The sequence below is a fragment of the Lycorma delicatula genome, chromosome 8 (genome assembly GCF_047948215.1).
Source record: "Lycorma delicatula isolate Av1 chromosome 8, ASM4794821v1, whole genome shotgun sequence".
Classification (NCBI taxonomy): domain Eukaryota; kingdom Metazoa; phylum Arthropoda; class Insecta; order Hemiptera; family Fulgoridae; genus Lycorma; species Lycorma delicatula.
Genome location: NC_134462.1, coordinates 60,905,572 through 60,925,504, shown reverse-complemented (window position 1 = coordinate 60,925,504; position 19,933 = coordinate 60,905,572). Strand labels below are relative to the sequence as shown.

Genomic DNA, 19,933 nt, shown 5'->3' with positions numbered 1-19,933 from the left:
GATGGAAAACTGCTATAAAGGGAAATGGAATAGTAACATGCTAGCCGATTACTGTTAGACATTAATTCAGAATGTGGCTGAGGCTATTTATAAAAGAAAAGCATAGCGAAATCATTGTAACACAGGTATGGCCATGCAAAATTATAAATTTTACAGATTTTAACTATATTTTCCCTTAATTATTTTTGAAGCACAATTTATTTAAAACTAAGGGAGATGGAAAAATTATATTTATACGCAAAAAAGCAATTCAAGAAATGGTATCACACTGAGAGAAACATTAAAAATTTCTTTTTTTGTGTATCAGTGTAATTATCTTAACAACAATACAATAACCAACTTTTATTAAAAATGATAAAAAGGTGATTTCAATAAAAAAATTGCCTGTTGTTATTAACAATGGTTGTTTTTGCCACAATTTCTATAAATTTGCTAACTCTTTGCCCAGCTGACACTTTTCATATTTGGTTAGTAATTAAATGAAATTTTGTAACTAAAAATGAAAGAAAAATGTAACATTGGGTAGGAAAGAGAAGTATAAAGTAGCACTATTAAAAAAGACTATATTGGTTGTTCAGGATAGAATAAAATCTATTAGTGTCATTTTTTTTTTAAATTCATTAAACCTTTTAAAAGTATAAGATTTACAATCATTTGGTGTACTACTTTTGTCAATAGTAGATGTTTGGAGGACAGTAGAACATGAAATAAACTAACTATAAGAAACAGTTATGTTTGAGTAATGGTTTAAAGTAATAATGAGTGGTCCAAGGAAATGATATAATGTTCTAAACCAGAAAATAAGGAATTAAGAGTATTGCAATGAATTTAACCAAAATCATGAATCTGATAGTAATAGAGAAGACTGAAATTAAGTTTTTATTTTTACTGAAAAAATATATATTACAGTGATAAATAATAATTTCATTGAAATTGAATATATTTTTTAAAAAAGAATTAACTGTTGATACCATAATATGACATGTTAATAGGTTATCTAGTAAAAACTGCCTGCATCATGACAATTACATTTTTTATTTGAATAAAATACGTAAGTAATTAGATAAATGAAAGATGGGTTATCATTAAAAAAATATATCATAATTGTGTACAAGCAGTTACTGGAAGAGGAAAAAAAATGTAATCTGCAAAATTTTATTTTAATATAGTTGTCTATATTCTTCTTGTAAGAATATAGACATCTATATTAAAATAACAAACTGTTCTTGTAAGAAACCCTTTGATTACATTTCCTGTGACTTTCATCTGATATATCTCGAGTAGAGGATAAGGTGCTACCCATTGAAGTATTAAGATTAGACAATACTGTAGTGTATGACCAAGTTTATAACAGCACTGTTATATCTTATTGCCAAATTTAGCCTTTACTTTCTTTTTCACTCCCACAATATTAACTGATTGTTGACTGGTGGTAAAGGGGTTACCCACCATACTTACAAAATATGTCATATTCTGCCATTGGGTATATAAATAATGCATATGTGCTAGCAGAAAGAACAACCAAAACTCACTTAAGCAGATAACTAATAAATGATTCCATTTGCTATGTTCATGCATGAATAACTGAATATGAAGATGCATCGATAACATTTGGGAAGTAGATTCATTTTGGAATCATGATAAATAAAATAATAATAGTTCACTCGCACTATAGCGTATACATTTGGTATATGCTTTAACAAAATAAATTAGCCATCAAGGTTATATACAGGCAAACACTTTGTTGTTTCATATTTTATAAATTCAATTTTTTTTATTACTAAAAAAATTTTAAATCTCTTGTTTTCATTAGTCTTTTCTTTCATAATACCTTTTGGGCTAATTAAGCTTCTGTGAAAGAAAAATTTACATGTGATTTGGAAGTCAGTAGTTTTTCATTTTGAAGTTTTATAATGGTTCATCATTATGATGTTTAATGGATTATTACATTTAAAAAGATAACTCACCATGTTGGCATCGAGTTCCGTAGTATCCAGTACTTTCACATCTGCATCTAAATCCTGGTTCTTGTATCGTTTGGATGCAGATACCTTGATGTAAACAAGGATTTCTTTGGCAGAAATCATTTCTTCTTCCTAAAATAAATGAATTATAAATAATATTTTATTTTCATTTCAGCTATCCCAAAAAATATATACTATACGAATTTGCTTAAAAATTCAAGAATTCTGATGAGGTTAGGTTTGTGTTACATTTTAAAGTATTAAAAAAATTGTTGAGAATGTCCAATAATTTTTATAATTTTCAGAATGTGTTTTTTTAATTGATCAATTTTTTGTGAAGATCACTGTGTTTTATTGACTTGGTTTTGAACCAGCATCATTTTGCTCCTAGTTAACATTGGTTTCAAGAGATGTAGTTGCACAAACCATTTAAATAATTTTATTATTCAGAATGTTTTCATGCTTGAAATTTTTCACACTACATTTCTCATAAGCTTCATACTATTATGGCAATTTATTTAATTTTCTAAAAGAAGATTGTACCTGTATTGTTAAAAAAATTGTAAAAGGTATAATAAAATTTATTATTGGGAAATATTTTCATTTTCAAGCTACTATTGATAAAATACATTACATGATTCCGTTAAATTGCCAATGAACATTTCCCCATATGATTTCCATCTGTTTTGTTTTTAGATATTACTATTTATATACCTACAAGTTTTCTAGCATGTAAACTTTACAAATCAAGGTAAATTTTAGAGGCTTTTCTTTCTTCTTCTCTTTAGCTTCTGGAACCACCATAAGGTATTACTTTAGACCATGATATGTATGAATGTAAATGAGTGCAGTCTTGTACAGCCTCATTTTGGCCATTCCTGAGATGTATGGTTAATTGAAATCCATCCACCAAAGAACACCGGTATACACAATCTAGTAGTATTCAAATTTTACTAGCTGCAACATATTGGGTTAAATCATGTTATTTTAATGTTGTAAAGTGAGTGATAGAAGGAGAATTTGCAGTAAAATTTAGAAGTAGACAGTCGTTTTTGAATATCCTAAACATGTTAAATGAAAAATGTTGAATTTAGAATTAATCAATCATAGTTGAATTAGTCTTGTTGAATGAACATGTGTCAAGAAAGTTGACCAAATGATAATTTCATGCAAAAACTTCTTTTTCTATAATACTAAATAACATAATAAAGAAATGGGAACTATTCTAAGAATCAGTATTTCTTATTTTAGATATAAATAATTATCTAAATTTTTTATCTTTGATATGACCTTTGTTTTTGACTAAAAAGTTGCCAAATAGTTTCTAAAAAAAAGCTAAGTTGAATTATATTCAACAAAAAAGATTTTGTATAATGTGTTATATATAACAGATTTTTTTGTATGTACATTAAAATATTTTCAGAAGGTTATTAGAGTTTATACTGCATTCAGCTTGCATAGTTGACTATTTATTTACACCATCAGTTTTAGTAGCTTATACTTTTTTTTTGTCTTCAGTCATTTGACTGGTTTGATGCAGCTCTCCAAGATTCCCTATCTAGTGCTAGTCGTTTCATTTCAGTATACCCTCTACATCCTACATCCCTAACAATTTGTTTTACATATTCCAAACGTGGCCTGCCTACACAATTTTTCCCTTCTACCTGTCCTTCCAATATTAAAGCGACTATTCCAGGATACCTTAGTATGTGGCCTATAAGTCTGTCTCTTCTTTTAACTATATTTTTCCAAATGCTTCTTTCTTCATCTATTTGCCGCAATACCATTTCATTTGTCACTTTATCCACCCATCTGATTTTTAACATTCTCCTATAGCACCACATTTCAAAAGCTTCTAATCTTTTCTTCTCAGATACTCCGATTGTACAAGTTTCACTTCCATATAAAGCGACACTCCAAACATACACTTTCAAAAATCTTTTCCTGACATTTAAATTAATTTTTGATGTATACAAATTATATTTCTTACTGAAGGCTCGTTTAGCTTGTGCTCTTCGGCATTTTATATCGTTCCTGCTTCGTCCATCTTTAGTAATTCTTCCCAAATAACAAAATTCTTCTACCATCATAATCTTTTCTCCTCCTATTTTCACATTCAGCGGTCCATCTTTGTTATTTCTACTACATTTCATTACTTTTGTTTTGTTGTTTATTTTCATGCGATAGTTCTTGCGTAGGACTTCATCTATGCCGTTCATTGTTTCTTCTAAATCCTTTTTACTCTCGGCTAGAATTACTATATCATCAGCAAATCGTAGCATCTTTATCTTTTCACCTTGTACTGTTACTCCGAATCTAAATTGTTCTTTAACATCATTAACTGCTAGTTCCATGGAAAGTAGCTTATACAAAAATACATATTTTTGCTTAGTGTCAAGTTCCTTGTATGCAGCTGAAAGTTATAAAAATAAATAAAATTCAATTTTTAGTGGTGGGCTTGATTTTTATTCTAAGAAAAATCTTTAAAAATCTAATTCATTTTTTTGCATTAGGGGTAGTTTCTGTTGAAATAAAAAACATGCACTAGTTAAATTTTTATTCAATCCAACTCATCTTTTATATTTATCTTTTCACAGTCTCATCCACTTCAAAGATTTGTTTGAATCAAACCTCCTAATAAATAAACAAATTCCCAAGCCAAATTTCATATTTATAAATTAAAGTGCTCTAGACAAAAAGTAATGCAGCACATTTACAAAATAAATTTCATCTGCATGTTGCATTCACTTTAACTTGGGTTTTAGAATTTCTGGGTTTAGGAGACCTCAAAACATTGATAATTGCAATATTCTATATGAGTTTCACTGATAAAGCAATTCTTACTCTTTGAAATAAAAACTATCACTCAGTAAACCTTAATTTGATTCATAATGTCAAAATTAAAAGAATAAATTAAAAAGTATTATTTTTTACTTTGTGTGCTTTTAGTCATTTTTAAAAGTTTATTTGATTTATAAATACTAGAAATCCAATACAAGTACTCAAATGAAAAGGTTTTTTCTAAGTCAGACTAAAACCCCTATTTTAAATTTTATATTTAAATTAATAATCAAATTTTGGAATGAAAAGAAGAATGTTCACTTCTTGCAGCTTTTTTTGCTGTTATTTAGGAAAATGATTTTTACTGAAAATTTATTATAAACTACTATTTACGTAACAATAAATTAGGGACTTCTAACAATAGATTAAATAAATTGGGCTATTCATTTATGACAAATGAAATAAAAGAGAAAAAAAGATTGTTTTGAAAATATACATCTTTTTAAAGATTATAATTCTGTATAACAAAAGATTTTTTTTTTTATGTATGGATTTATAATTTTAAAACAATAAAATCTATATATTGTATTTAACACAATAATTATGAATATAATATAAGTTCATGTTAATGCAACAGGTCATTGAAACAATGAGTATTTATTTCTTAACTAATTAATTGATTAATTTAGATGTCCAGTCTTGTTTATCAAGCGACCTCTTTAAGTGTAAAAATAAAATAAATATATTTTGATTACTTATTATCAGTACAGTGTCTTACTAAACTAATTATAGAAATGTACTGTATTATTTTTACACATATTTTTTGTTTCTTTTTTTACCAAACCATTATTTTAAAAAAATATAAAATATTTATTATTTCAAAAATAAAGAGACGCAACTAAGATTATTTTGATTTTTACTGTAGTTCTTTGTTTATAAACAATAAATCTAAAATATGGTCTGTACTACCACATGCAGTGTTCTACGTCTAGACAACCCTCCATGGTTTTCTGTTCTCAGCTGTTTGTTCTTCCTCCGTACATTTTCTCCTTCATTACATTTATTTTACTAATTCCATCTAATACATTTCTCAAAATTTTCCCTGTGAGGGAATAGATTATCAAATGTACATCTGGCATTTTCTGCTTCATGTGCAAGACAATTTAAAAGAGATTTTATATACAATTTGTAATGACAATCCATTGCAAGTTGTACTACAAATTTGTTAAGTTGGAAGTTGCAGTTTAAAGTATCCCATTACACATACATGAGCAGTTTACTTTGAAACTATATAATTTTTTTATTAGTGGAAAATGTATTTGAAGTTCTTATAAAACTTCCAAAATTAAAAAAAACTAACGATTAATGATTAATTGTTGTTCAAATCTAATAGTTTGCGTAATTAGGTAATTTACAAATAAATCAAAACACAGAGACAGAAATAATAAAAAATTTAATATGATAATTAAACTGACATAAAACCATGAAACAGTGCACCTGTAAGGTCTCTCAAATGCTGCCATCAATAAATTTAGTTATTTATTTCATTAAATAATTATTTATTTATAATTTCATGTAAGCACGTATAGTATTTATTTTATTCTAGAAACAATAGGCTTTTTTCCAGTAACTATTTCATAATGACTGAAGAGTATTGTATGTCAAAAGCCAGACTTGATCAAGATTCAAATCCATATATTCCCATCTGAATTATATTATCTCTTGGGGCTTCATCAGAAAGGCAGAACAAATTTTCAGTGTACAAAAATGAGCTGTCATATCACTGTTTGGCACCCATAAGTAAGAATCACGTAGATAGACATTTATAAAATTAAAAATGTTAACTTATCCTTGCATTTGTATTTATGAATGTGTAATTTTTGCTAAAAGTAGTTGTCACTTATTCTTAAAAAATAACAAAATCCACCTCTAACTCGCCAAACAAAAAATTAATTTTGTATTTCTTAAAACAATACTTTTTCTTTCAAAAAAGGCTTATAATGCTTCCATTGCCATTTTTTAACAAATTAACAAACCATAAAAAAAATCTTCCTGCCAATTTATTTAAAATGCTATTAAAAGATTTTCTTTTATAGAAACAATAATAAGCAATGGATGAATTTTTAAATAATACTAATTAAACATTGTTAAAAATCTGAATTTTCTGCCTCACTGTTAAAATGTATGTAAATTTGTGAATAAATAATTTCCATTAACCGTTTCTGAATTGTGAATTATTTTTATATTATCTTAATGTATTTATCAACACATTACATGTGTTCATATTTTAAATAATTAAATTTGAGTCTTTAATCATGTCTACTTTTTATTTTATAATTAATTGTTTATTCTATGATGTTACTCTGATGAAGATTTTATCTGTTTTCCTGGACCCATCCAGGAAAAATGCTGGGGCAATTCCTTTGTTTATTAATGGAGTTACATATCTACCTGTTCCTGATGTGATATATATAATGTATATGAGGAGGTAAAATGCAAAACATGTTTTGTTACAAAAAAAAAATCAAAATTGAGTTAAGGATACCATCATTTAGTACTATTACAAATACATAACAATCAAATAAATCTTTGCCCCATATTGAAAGGGCACTGAAATTCAGAATTTCATATAATGCATATTTTGTCCACAGCTAATATCCATTCAAACAGTGTTTGTAACCAGTTCATGTAACCAATAGGAGTGCTGCCAACTGATCATAAGGCTTCAGAATTTTATGTTTAAAAGTGTTTTTTACTTTAAAAGTTTGTTTTAATAGTAAATTCACAAAACAGATAGTGCAGATGATACTGTGAGTGTTAGAGAGCACAATTCTGGAAGCAGGAAAAGAAAATAACTGGAGGAAAAAGAAAAGAGGTTGAAGCTCCTAGGAGAGCATTACTATTTGTTCCTTGTAATCATAACACAAAACATTTTTCATGTGTAAAAATCAAATCTAATGATATAAAAATCATTAAAAACAGGTTTTACAAAGTTCTAGACAAGATAAAGTTATCTCTTAATTAGTTCATACTGTCCCTGTTAAAATGTCATAGGTGTAGGCCTAGCAACAATAACAAGAAGCAAAAGCCTGGAGGTAAGTACAAATACCTTGTAATTTATTACCTGTACACAACCAATGACATAAAGGTTGCTGTACGTTCCAAATTTTTTGTTCAAATTACAGAAGTTGCAATTTTAAAGCCCTCCATGTTTAGGCAAATATTTTTTAAGAGAATTTAATATAGGATTTAAATCTCTTTGTTTCAGGCACCTACAGTACTTGCTGCTTACTTACTACAAGAAAAAAATTGAAACCTCCTCCTCAATCTGCAGAAAAGATGCAGCTAATGGTACAAAACCAAGTGCATATGCAAGAGCGACTAAGGCTTTTTACCAGTATTTGAAAGATATGTCAAACAGACTAAGTTTATGTTTTGATCTACAGCAAATACATCCTTGCCTAAAAGTCCTATCCAAGAGGCTTATTATTCTCACCAAATAGGATTTTATATCCTATGTATTACAGATTTAAAAAATATGGAGCCATTTTTTTATATATGGACTGAAGAACAGGCAGGAAAGGGAAGTGTTGAAGTGTCTTCTGATCTCTTCAACTACTTGATAACTGACTTTAAGGGAAAGAAAATGCTCTGACTATTTCGTGATGGATATAAACAAAATGGATCAAACAAAACATAAATAACATTAAGCTTAGAATAGTTGTTCACTTTTTGGAGACTCAAAAGACATCTGCTGAATCAGTTTTGCTATTTTTCCCAGTTAGAGGACACAGATCTCTCCCTGCTGACTATGTCTTTGCAGAGAAAACTTTGAGCAAAAAGTCTATAATTTTGACAAGAGAAGAGTACCATGAAATCTAGAACAAATTGGGAAAGTGAAGGAGCTGGAAAAAGAGTGGGACCTGCTTGAATCAGAGTCTAAACATATTTTACAAGGACATAGAGTTAGTAAGTGAAATGAAAAGAATAATGATTCAACACTGAACCAAAGAGATAGTTGAGGTTAACAGCGGGAAGAACAAGTATAAAAATTTTGCAAAAATTATATTAGTACAAGGTTTGAAAACCTACAGATTTGAAGATCAAGATAAATTTGTACCTTTGAGGAAGAAAGGGAAAAATAATCTAAGAAATGTCTAAGTAAAAAATTACCTATCAATCATGCTGTGACAAAAAAAAGAAGAAAACTGATATTGATAAACTGTTAAAAAAAATGTTTGGGGATGACTGGACTACATCATCTGATCCATGACTTTCATGATTTAAAAATGTAATCTTCCTTATACCTACTGCAGATGCTCCTGAAATTTGTTACTGCCTTGAAAATGACATGTGTGACCTGCATATTTAAAGACTACAGAATAAAAATCGTGTTGAACCCTTTTACAGAAGACACTGTTAATTAAAGTCATCTATGTTTTTATTAAATTACATTTTTAATATTCAAAATGTGTTTTGTCAACATCATTTCCATTTAAACCATGCTTAGTTATGTTATGTTAGTTATGTTATGTTATGTTTACCAAAACATGTTTTTTCAACAAAAAAATTCACTTTTTACACAGCTGGCGGCCTATTAAAATATCAAGTTTAAAAAGTTATATTTAGTGATATTTAAATTGAAGGTGGCGACTTTTACATTTTTTATTGCAGTTAGACGAAAACATTAGTTTTTTGCTTACAATGTAAAGTTGGATTTTGTTACAAAAACAAGTTTGCATTTTAATAATTCCTTAACAAAAGTGCATTAACAATGAACATATACCTACATCTTTTTTTAAGTATGGAAAATCAATAATCAAATCTTTAGATAATCTTTTATAATCAAATTGTTTAAAAATCCTAAAGAAGGCAGCTTCTTCATTTAACTGCCCTTTTCATTGGGCTGGCCTTACACAATGTTTTAAAACCTTATAAGGATGTTAAAGGTAGGAGTAATAAAATCCCCATTCCTGAAAATATAATTTTTTTTATGATTCAAGCTACTGACTTGAGACTTGTTTCATTATATTTATATGAATAGTGTGTTGTCAGAGAAGAAAAAGTTTTCAACCTTTACCATAGAAGTAGAAAGTAAAACTTATTACATTTTTTATAACTTCAAAACCTCTTCAGTCACCTTTGTGAACATTTTCAGTGACTGATGTTGGTGTTTTTACCCTAATGTTATGACTGGCAGTTTTATTAATATGAGAGATATGTATTGAAAAGTGTGTTGGATTTGAATGTTGTCTGTTCATTGTTGTTTATTTATTTCATAATGTTAAAGTGGAATAAGATGTTATCCTTTTTTGTTCATGTAGAACTTCAAGGTTGTCAGTTTGATGAAATTGATTGTTGTTTGTTGTTGCGATTGTTATTTAATTTAAAAGATAGTCAGTAAATGTAGTCCATCTAAATAGAGTATTGTTCATTTGATCTAAGTAGAAAAAAAAGTAGAATATTAAGCAATCGGTACAGTATTAATTTCAGAAACCTAATATTTGTATTCATATAATTTTCATATTAATATTATTTGAAATGCAAATTTTAATAATTATTTTCCAATATGTTAATAATCGAATTCAGTTAAATAATAAAAAGTAATAATAATAAGCATCAATTAAACTTTTTATCTCTATACAATTTCATTTTTTTCTTTAATAATATTGCATTAACATATGTATAACCAGTTAAATTCAAAATTTATAGATTAATAATAATAATAATAACAGTTGACAATGATATTACACATTGACTGGTGATGAACTGTGTCCCTGGCATAATTGTTCCCTTTTTTTGCAAGATAATTGCAACACATTATTTTTTTAATGTCATTGACACTAATAAATTTTTTTATTAGTCTATAGCTTACTTATAAATAAAAGGCAGTGTATGTAGGTAATCTTATAGAGAAATTGCTCATATGCCAGTATATTAATAAAATTAAATAACTGGATCTGAATATGTTAACAGAAATCATTAATTCATATTCATTTAAAAAATTGGAAAATAGAATTATAACTTCACAATAAACATTAAGACATAAAAGACAATCACAAACACTTACGGGGTGTAAAGGGCCCCAATATTAAAATTTGAGATAGGTTCTCAAAAGACCATAAAAATTAAAATTTCATTTTATCAATACCATACCTTTCTTTCTTTCTTCTACGAATCTCATTTATAGTTTGTTTAAGCACCCTCGGGGCGACCAGAACCGCCGTTGAGCAGTATATCAGTCGCGCCAGGGTGCCGTGGCAGTTGAATCCTTCTTATAAACAGGCTATATGCATGCACGGCATACATCCATAGCCTCGCGCCCTCAATCCACCCTTGAGGGTCCCCCATGCCATCATCGGACACACCCCGACTCACTGCTCTTGAATGCAGGTGAACCAAAATGGCCTAGGCAAGAGGGGTACCTCCCGTCACTATACGTGCCACGCTTCGAGACTCCCTTATATATATATATATAAAACTACCGCTTAGTGTATCTTTTATCACTGCTTTAAACTTCCATTTTATAGACTTTTAAGAAGTCCACTGGCGTGTAAAAATGCAACTATATTTTCTTCATTTCCATTATCCAGATCAGCACTAATATTATTTGTAAGACGGAACCTCTTTCTGAGGTCCTCATATATGGTACACTCTTCTATTAGATGCTTGATTGTCAGTGTTTTATTACAAACACCGCACATTGGTCTCCCTTCGCCGGTTAACAAATATAAATTTGTTAATCGCGTGTGACCGATTCTAAGTCTGGTCACCGCTACTTGTTCACGGCGAGTCAACTTTTCAAGTCGCTTTTCCATTTATAAGGAGAAGTTTTTACTGAGTTTAATTTTGTATTTAAACTCCTCCATTCAGCGTTCCACTTGTTTCTTACTATGTTTGTTAGACGGTTTTTAACATCTGCCACTCTTACAGGAAATGCATCCAAATCATCGCAGACTGTTGCCTTTCTGGCAGCTTCGTCTGCGATTTCATTACCTGTAATACCAGCATGCCCCGGAGTCCATACAAATACGCATCGCTGTCCTCGTTGTTTTAGTACGTATAAAATGGACAGGATGTTTGCAATTAGGACATCCTTAATGTTCTTGTTCCGAATTGCGACAAGTGCACTTAATGAATCGGAACATATTAGCACTCTCTCTTCGCAATAGTGTTCAGTGTAGCGAAGAGCTTGCTGAATTGCAGTGAGTTCTGCCGTGTAGACACTGGCCACATCTGGCAGTTTCCAAAAGTGGGCTTCTCCATTTACATATATTGAGCATCCAACACCATGTTCGGTTTTAGAACCGTCAGTATAAATTCTAATATGTTCTTCGTAACTACTGACGGTTGCCAAAAATTCCTGCTAGTTGATCACTGCTGGTTTCTTTTTTATTTCTCCTTGAGAGAGATCCAAACTTGTATTTACCGCTGGCAAGAGCCATGGCGGTATTTCTATAGTAGAAATTGCTAGTGTCTCTGGTATAGCAATTTCATATTTTCTTCTTAATTCGTGGTACCTAATTCCAGCTGGTCTGGAATAGGTAGCACGACATAGGTATAATGCAGCCATGGGATGATTCGTAAACAATTTATTATTTATATGAGCAGGGAAAGCCCATACATTTGCTGCATATCTTAACAAAAGGATCTCTCTTCTATAATGTAGTGGCATTATTCCGGCTTCAGACATCAGACTAACCGCCGGACTTGTGCGGAAAGCGCCTGTTGCATATCTTATTCTGCTGTTATGAACTACGTCTAACTTTCTTAAGTGCGACTTTCTAGCGGATGAATATACGATACATCCATAGTCTAGTTTAGATTGAATCAATGCTTTATACAATCTCAATAATGTCTGTTTGTCTGAACCCCAATTTAAGTTCGATAAACATTTTATAATGTTTAGGGCTCTTTTGCATCTATCACTCAAGTCCTGTATATGTAATCCCCATGCAGGACTTTGATGAGGAATTTTCTTCCTACAAAAGTGTACACAGCACGTTTTTTCTGGTGAGAATTGGAATCAGTTATTCCCTGCAACTTCATTTAGAGCATTGATCGCTCGTTGCAATTTGTACCTCACCATAGCAGTCTTGTTGCTGGGATACACAATTGCCAGATCATCAACATAGACGCTTTTGCTGATTTCTACTGGAATGGCTAATATCAATTTATTAATGGCAATGGTAAACAAGGTACCGCTCAACGGCGAACCCTGCGGTATGCCATTTTCCAAGATTCTTTCACATGAATATTCATTGTTGACGCGTACTTGGAAGGTACGGTCATTCATATAGTTGCTGAGCAGTATAGGCAGATTGCCACGAATTTCCCATTCATGTATCTGGAGCATTATACCATGACGCCAGGTCATATCGAAAGCCTTCTGAAGATCAAAGAAGACTCCGACACAATGTTTCCTTTTAATGAGGCTGTTATATATAACGTCCTCTAAGCTGATCATTTGATCAGTGGTAGAATGGTATTGCCGAAAACCTGCTTGATACGGTGATATCAGGTTTTCTTTTTCCAAAACCCAGACGAGTCGATTATTAATAATTTTTTCCAGTATTTTTCCCATAGCACACGTCAAAGAAATAGGACGATAGCTATTGGGTCTGTTAAATTTTTATTTTTCTTTGGTACTGGAACAACATGAGCTTTTTTCCACTGCTGCGGGTACGTTCCATCCCGGGAACGGGATGGAACGGGACCCGCGTATAATAACGTATAATATAATATATACGTATAATACATTATATTAACGTATAATATAATATATTATATTTTATTATAAAGTTCTAATAATCTACGCTTTGCAGTGGTATTCAGTTGCCTGATCATATTATAATGGATTTCATCCGGACCAGCAGCTGTGTTACCTGCTTTTTCCAACGCTTTCGCGAATTCCTCCATTTTAAAAGGTACATTATATGAGTAATTATACTCAGTTCTGAAGTTTGGTAGACCTTCAAGTTGTTCTTTTTTAGTACGAAAATCTTCTTCGTAATTGGCCGTTCTGCTGGCCTTTTCGAAGTGATTGGATAACAGCTCTGCAATTTCATATGGAGTGTCTTTTATTTCATCTTCATCTTGAAGGGTAGTTATGGGAGCAAAATCATTACGCCCACAAATCGCCTTCACTTTCCTCCAAACATCTGATGCAGTAGAAGTTTTGTCAATGGATGACACGTATTGCTGCCAGGATCGTTTTTTCGAGTCTATCATAAGAAGTTTTGCATACGCCCTGTATTTCTTAAAGGCAACAAGATTTTCTATAATAGGACGCTTCTTAAAGGCGTTATACGCCCTTTTCTTTCTTTTTACAGCTTCACTTATTTCATCGTTCCACCATGGAACGGGTTTCTTCGTAAGTTTCCCAGATGTTTTGGGAATATATCTCGATGCCGACTCAATTATTGCATTTGTTATGGCATCGACATCGTCTCCGATAACTCCAGTTGTTTCTGGGAGTATCGTTCTAGCTGTGAAGCTCGTCCAGTCTGCCTTTTCAAATAACCATCTTTTAGGGATGGGATATATTGTTCTTGTAACATCAGTTACAATTTGCACCGGGAAATGATCGCTTCCATGCAGATCGTCTATGACATGGAAGTTGTACCTCGGTGCTATCGATCCGCTTATGTGCAAGATCTATACAGGACGTCGATCCATCTCTGGCATTGAAAAAGGTTCCTGATCCGTCGTTTAAAATAATAAGTTCCGAATTCATCAGGAACCCTTCCAGTTCTCTTCTACGGGGATCTACTCGATCCGATCCCCAAAGAGAATTATGAGCGTTAAAGTCACCCACCAGTAAAACAGGTGGGGGAATCTCGGAAATTAGTCTTGCTATGTCATCCTTATTCCAATCAAAATTCGGCAAGTATATGCTGCAAACAGTGATCTGAAGCGGATGCTTCATTCTAACGGTGACCCGCTTGTAAGTTTGTGTTTAGAACAACCGCTTCGGTGGTAGCTCTAGTCGATGTTAATATAGCTACTCCACCTCTAACTCTTACATTTGGCGGTTGATCTCGCCGAAATATATCGAATCCTTTTAATTTAAAATTTTCATTTCGGCGGAAATGCGTTTCTTGCAGACATATACAGATTGGGTCTACATCATGTACCAAGCGTTGGAGCTCATGGATGTTTGAAAAACATCCATTGATGTTCCACTATACTATCGACTCGCTAATTTTAAATTAAATTATGACCTAGGTTTTCCTTTCGGCCATCCTTTTTTTCTCTTCTTCTCCATATTGCGAACGGCATCATGTTCGCGGAGAAAGTCGTCGCCGGTGTAGCATCCGGTCTCCGAATCGGAGACCACCGAAGCCGCCGACGACGACGGGCGTGGATCGGCGCCGGTTTCAGGCGCCGATTGAGAGGCGGCAATCTGGCCGCTCCCCGACACGGGGATAGCACCGGTCACCGCCTGTGGGAGGGGGGACACTCGTCCCCCCTGTGAAATTTTTTGTGGCCTCTGAGGCTTAGAGGCCACTTCAATTACAGGAGGCTTGGGAGCCTCCATAACAGTCTCTGTAGGTATTACCTTTTTCTTGTCATCAAGAATCTCACCGAGACGGACTTGGCATTCTGCTTTGGCGTCCGTTTTCTTCAGAACAAGAGCAACTTTCGATGTTTTATCTTCGGGAGGAGGCTGTACTAATATCTTTGGCTTTATAGGATCTTTACTATTGAAAGGTTTCATTTTATTGTCAATAATTCTTTCAATCATATTAGCCAAGGTCGGAGCAAGTTTATTGATGAGTTGACCTTCATCAACAGCAACTGGAGCAGGAACAGGAACGGCAGCCGCAGCCTGAGCGTAAGTTGTTGTTGCTCTAGGCTTACGGGCGTTAACTATCTTCTTTGCATCGTAGTAGCTGACCTTTTGCAGGGGTTTTACTTCCTGCACAGCTACTTCATCTTTGTAGACAGGACAATTCCTTGATCTACAAGAATGTGCTCCTTTGCAGTTGATACATGTAGGAGGCTCTTTACACGGCTCTCCCTCATGCACCTCTTCACCGCACACGCATATTTGCGGTCTTTCACATCTAACAGCGGTGTGGCCAAAGTGTTGGCACTTAAAGCACCTCATTGGCTGTGGGACAAATGCCCGCACATCCAAACGGTGAATCCCTGCTCTTATCTTTTCCGGCAAAGTAGGCCGGTTGAAAGTGAGGACATGAGAAGCTGAGGGTAAGACCTCACCGTTCCTTCTCATGTTCAATCGACGGCACTCTATTACACCTTGTGCTGCCAGTTCCTCTACAATCTCTTGCTCCGAACAATTTAAAAGATCCCGACAGACCACAACACCTCTTGAGGTGTTGAGTGTGCCATGGGGATCAACGTGTACAGCCAGATCTCCTATTTTCTTCAGTCCTAGGATCTTCTGAGACTGTATATCATTTACAGTCTCTACATGAAGTCCTGTGAAGGTTTTTCTTATTTCTTTAACAGGGCCTCCAGGACATTTGGTTATCTCCCGAGCGATGATAAAAGACTCACCTTCGAAAAATTTCCATCCTCCTTGGTAATGACCAAGTATTTAGGTTTCGGTGCATTATTGCTCTTGAAAAAATCTTTTTGTAAGCTTTTTCTAGCCTCAATCTCAATCCTTTTAGTTTCCGCACTCTTGCGGTTCTAAACGAGTGTGTTTACGTGAACCCTCTGCCACGTCTAGTTGTTCAGTTTCCATGAACAAATAATCCCTTCTGTAGTAAGGCTAGCCGCCGGGGTACACTCCCACTCCAGGGCTACCAACCCTGGAGGTCCGTTCCGGTACTCCGGTGGAACCGGCATATGTCCTGGCAGAGAGCGGATGCGCAGTCTCTGCACAGACTCCAGGCCCTTACACACCGAGGCTTTCAGGGCTCCAATGCCCCGAACAACATGGGCACCTTAACTACATGCTTGCCATCGCGGGGGGGCATGTGGACAACGAAAGGTCTCCGTTACACCTGCAAATAACTTCGTGGCCGCCACATCGCCAGCTCTAAAGGTGGTATCATTCCATTTCCACAATCTGTAAGAATTTCGTATCTGCAGGTGGCCGTGAAATCCAGTCCTCTGATTCGGCCTGCAGATGAAAATCGGCTAAAAAAAGTATATCCGAGAAACAATACTCGGGACCCCGTCAGCCAGCTATATGTAATGTACGTGAGTACAGCTGTTGCTGCCCTGGACGTGGAACGTAGATGTTGTGTTCCGGACGTGGGGATTATCTACCTCAGGGCATTGTGAATTTTATCTGCACGTATAATGCATTCTGTTAGATTAATAGATATTATATTCAAATAAAATAATCAGCAAACATGAATTCATTCATATTATTTTTTTCGATTCTTATAATAAATATTATATAATAAAAAAGTCATTTACATTAATATATGAGTCGCTCATAAGCCAATGTGGTTGATTTATTGATGTTTTCTGATTTTTGTAAATTTCAATGGAATAAATAATATTTTTCTTAGTTATTAAAGGATTTACCCGTTCCTTAGTTTTTTCTAGGTCAGTCAGCCCTTTTTTTTTTGCTTTTGAATATGTTATATAATAATTTCAGAATAGTTGGACCGAAGATGCAACCATATCAGAGAGGTATCTGTTGAGAGCCAGACTAAGCAATGATACCTGAAAGAGAGCAGCAGCTCTTTCAGTAGTTGTTAAGGGTGTACGTCAGGATGACTTATACAGCCATATCAACATTACTCAATCCTCTGAGTACTGCGCAGCTGAAAGCAATGGAAAACTACAGCTGCTTTTTTTCCAAGAAAATATAACTCTCTGCATTTTCATATAAAAATGATGGAGGCGTCTTCCTTGGTAAAATATTCCAGAGGTAAACTAGTACCCTGTTCGGATCTCTAGGTAGGGACTACTAAGGAAGGGGTCACCAAAAAATAAAAAAATAACATTCTACGAGTCAGAGCGTGGAATGTTATAAGTCTAAAAAAGGTTTGTAGGTTAGAAAATTTAAAGAGGGAAATGGATAGGATAAATGTAGATGTAGTAGGAATTAGTGAGGTCTGGTGGGAAGGGTAAAACGACTTTTGGTCAGGTGATTTTAGAATAATTAACTCAGCTTCAATTAATCGGCAGGCAGGAGTAGGTTTCGTAATGAACAAGAAGATAGGGAAGAGAGTAGAGTATTTCAAAATGCATAGCAATAGAATCATTGTAATAAGGATAAAATCGAAACCTAAACCGACGATTGTTAACGTCTACATGCCTACAAGTGTCCATGATGATGATGATGATGATGTAGAGTGTGTATACAAAGAAACTGACAAAGCAATTAAACACATAAAAGGAAATGAAAATTTAACAATAGTTGGAGATTGGAATGCAAGCATTGGAACAGGCAAGGAAGGAAATATAATGGGTGAATACGGGCTGGGAATGAAAGAGGGGACCAACTTATAGAGTTTTGCACGAAGTATAATTTAGTAATTGCCAACACCCAGTTTAAAAATCATAATAGAAGAATATACTGGTTAAATCATGGTTAAGCAAAGATTCAGAAATCAACTCGTTGACTGCAAAAGTTACCCTGGAGCAGACTTTGATAGCTACCATAATTTAGTGTTAATGAAATGTAGGTTGGGGTTTAAAAATCTGAAGAAAAGGTGTTACATGAATTGGTGGAATTTTAAGGAGGATATCGCAAGAGGTCTGAGTAAAAAATATAAGGTAGAAAATGTAGAAGAAGAACAACAGGAGAATGTTAAACAGGAAATTCTTAAATCAGCAGAAGCGAACTTAGGCAGAACAAAGAGAACTGGTAGAAAACCTTGGATTTCAGACGATATATTGCAGCTGATGGATGAACGTAGAAAATATAAGAATGCTTGTGGTGAAGAAAGTGAAAGGAACTATCAACAATTAAGAAATACTATAAACAGGAAGTGCAAACTAGCAAAAGAAGAGTGGATTAAAGAAACGTGTCCAGAAGTGGAAAGAGAAATAAACATTGGTAAAATAGACGGAGCACACAGGAAGATTATGAAAAATTTTGGGGTACATAAATTAAAATCTGATAATATATTAAATAAAGATGGTACACCGATATATATAAGACAAAAGGCAAAGTCGATAGGTGGGTGGAATATATTGAAGAGTTATATGGAGGAAATGAATTAGAAAATGGTATTATAGAGGAAGAAGAGGAGTCGAAGAGGATGAAAGGAGAGAAACAATACTGAGATCTGAATTTAAGAAAGCATTAAAAGATTTGAATGGCAGAAGGCTCCTGGAATAGATGGAATATCTGTAGAATTACTCCGCAGTGCAGGTGAGGAAGCGATTGATAAATTATACAAACTGGTGTGTAATATTTATGAAAAAGGGGAAGTTCTGTCGGACTTCAAAAAGATTGTTATAATCGTGATACCAAAGAAAGCAGGAGCAGATAAATGTGAAGAATACAGAACAATTAGCTTAACTAGCCATGCATCAAAAATCTTAACTAGAATTCTGTACAGAAGACTTGAGAGGAAAATGGAAGAAGTGTTAAGAAAAGATCAATTTCATTTCAGGAAAAGTATGGGGACAAGGGAAGCAATTTTAGCACTCAGATAAATAATAGAAGGAAGATTAAAGAAAAACAAACCAACATACTTGGCATTTATAGACCTAGAAAAGGTATTTGATAACATAGACTGGAATAAAATGTTCAGAATTTAAAAAAAATTAGGGTTCAAATACAGAGATAGAAAAACAATTGCTAACATTTACAGGAACCAAATAGCAACAGTAATAATTGAAGAATGTAAGAAAGAAGCCGTAATAAGAAAGCGAATCTGACAAGGATGTTCCCTATCCCTGTTACTTTTTAATCTTTGCATAGAACTAGCAGTTAATGATATTAAAGAACAATTTAGATCCGGAGTAAGAGTACAAGGTGAAAAGGTAAAGATGCTACGATTTGCTGATGATATAGTAATTCTAGCTGAGAGTAAAAAGGATTTAGAAGGAACAATGAACGGCATGGATGAAGTCCTATGCAAGAACTACCGCACGAAAATAAACAAGAACAAAACAAAAGTAATGAGATGTAGTAGAAATAACGAAGATGGACCACGAATATAAAAATAGGAAGAGAAAAGATTATGGAGGTAGAAGAATTTTGTTATTTGGGAAGTAGAATTACTAAAGATGCACAAAACAGG

The 19,933-nt window shown here is 33.2% G+C and overlaps 1 protein-coding gene across 1 annotated transcript in view; it reads right to left on the bottom strand.

The window, feature by feature from the left end:
- Nucleotides 1–19,933, bottom strand: part of LOC142328923 (uncharacterized) — a 43,698-nt gene that overhangs the window by 3,887 nt on the left and 19,878 nt on the right. Inside the window, exon 3 of the mRNA XM_075373091.1 lies at nucleotides 1,968–2,096. Coding sequence (XP_075229206.1) covers nucleotides 1,968–2,096 — 129 coding nt within the window. The remainder of the gene's footprint in view (nucleotides 1–1,967; nucleotides 2,097–19,933) is intronic.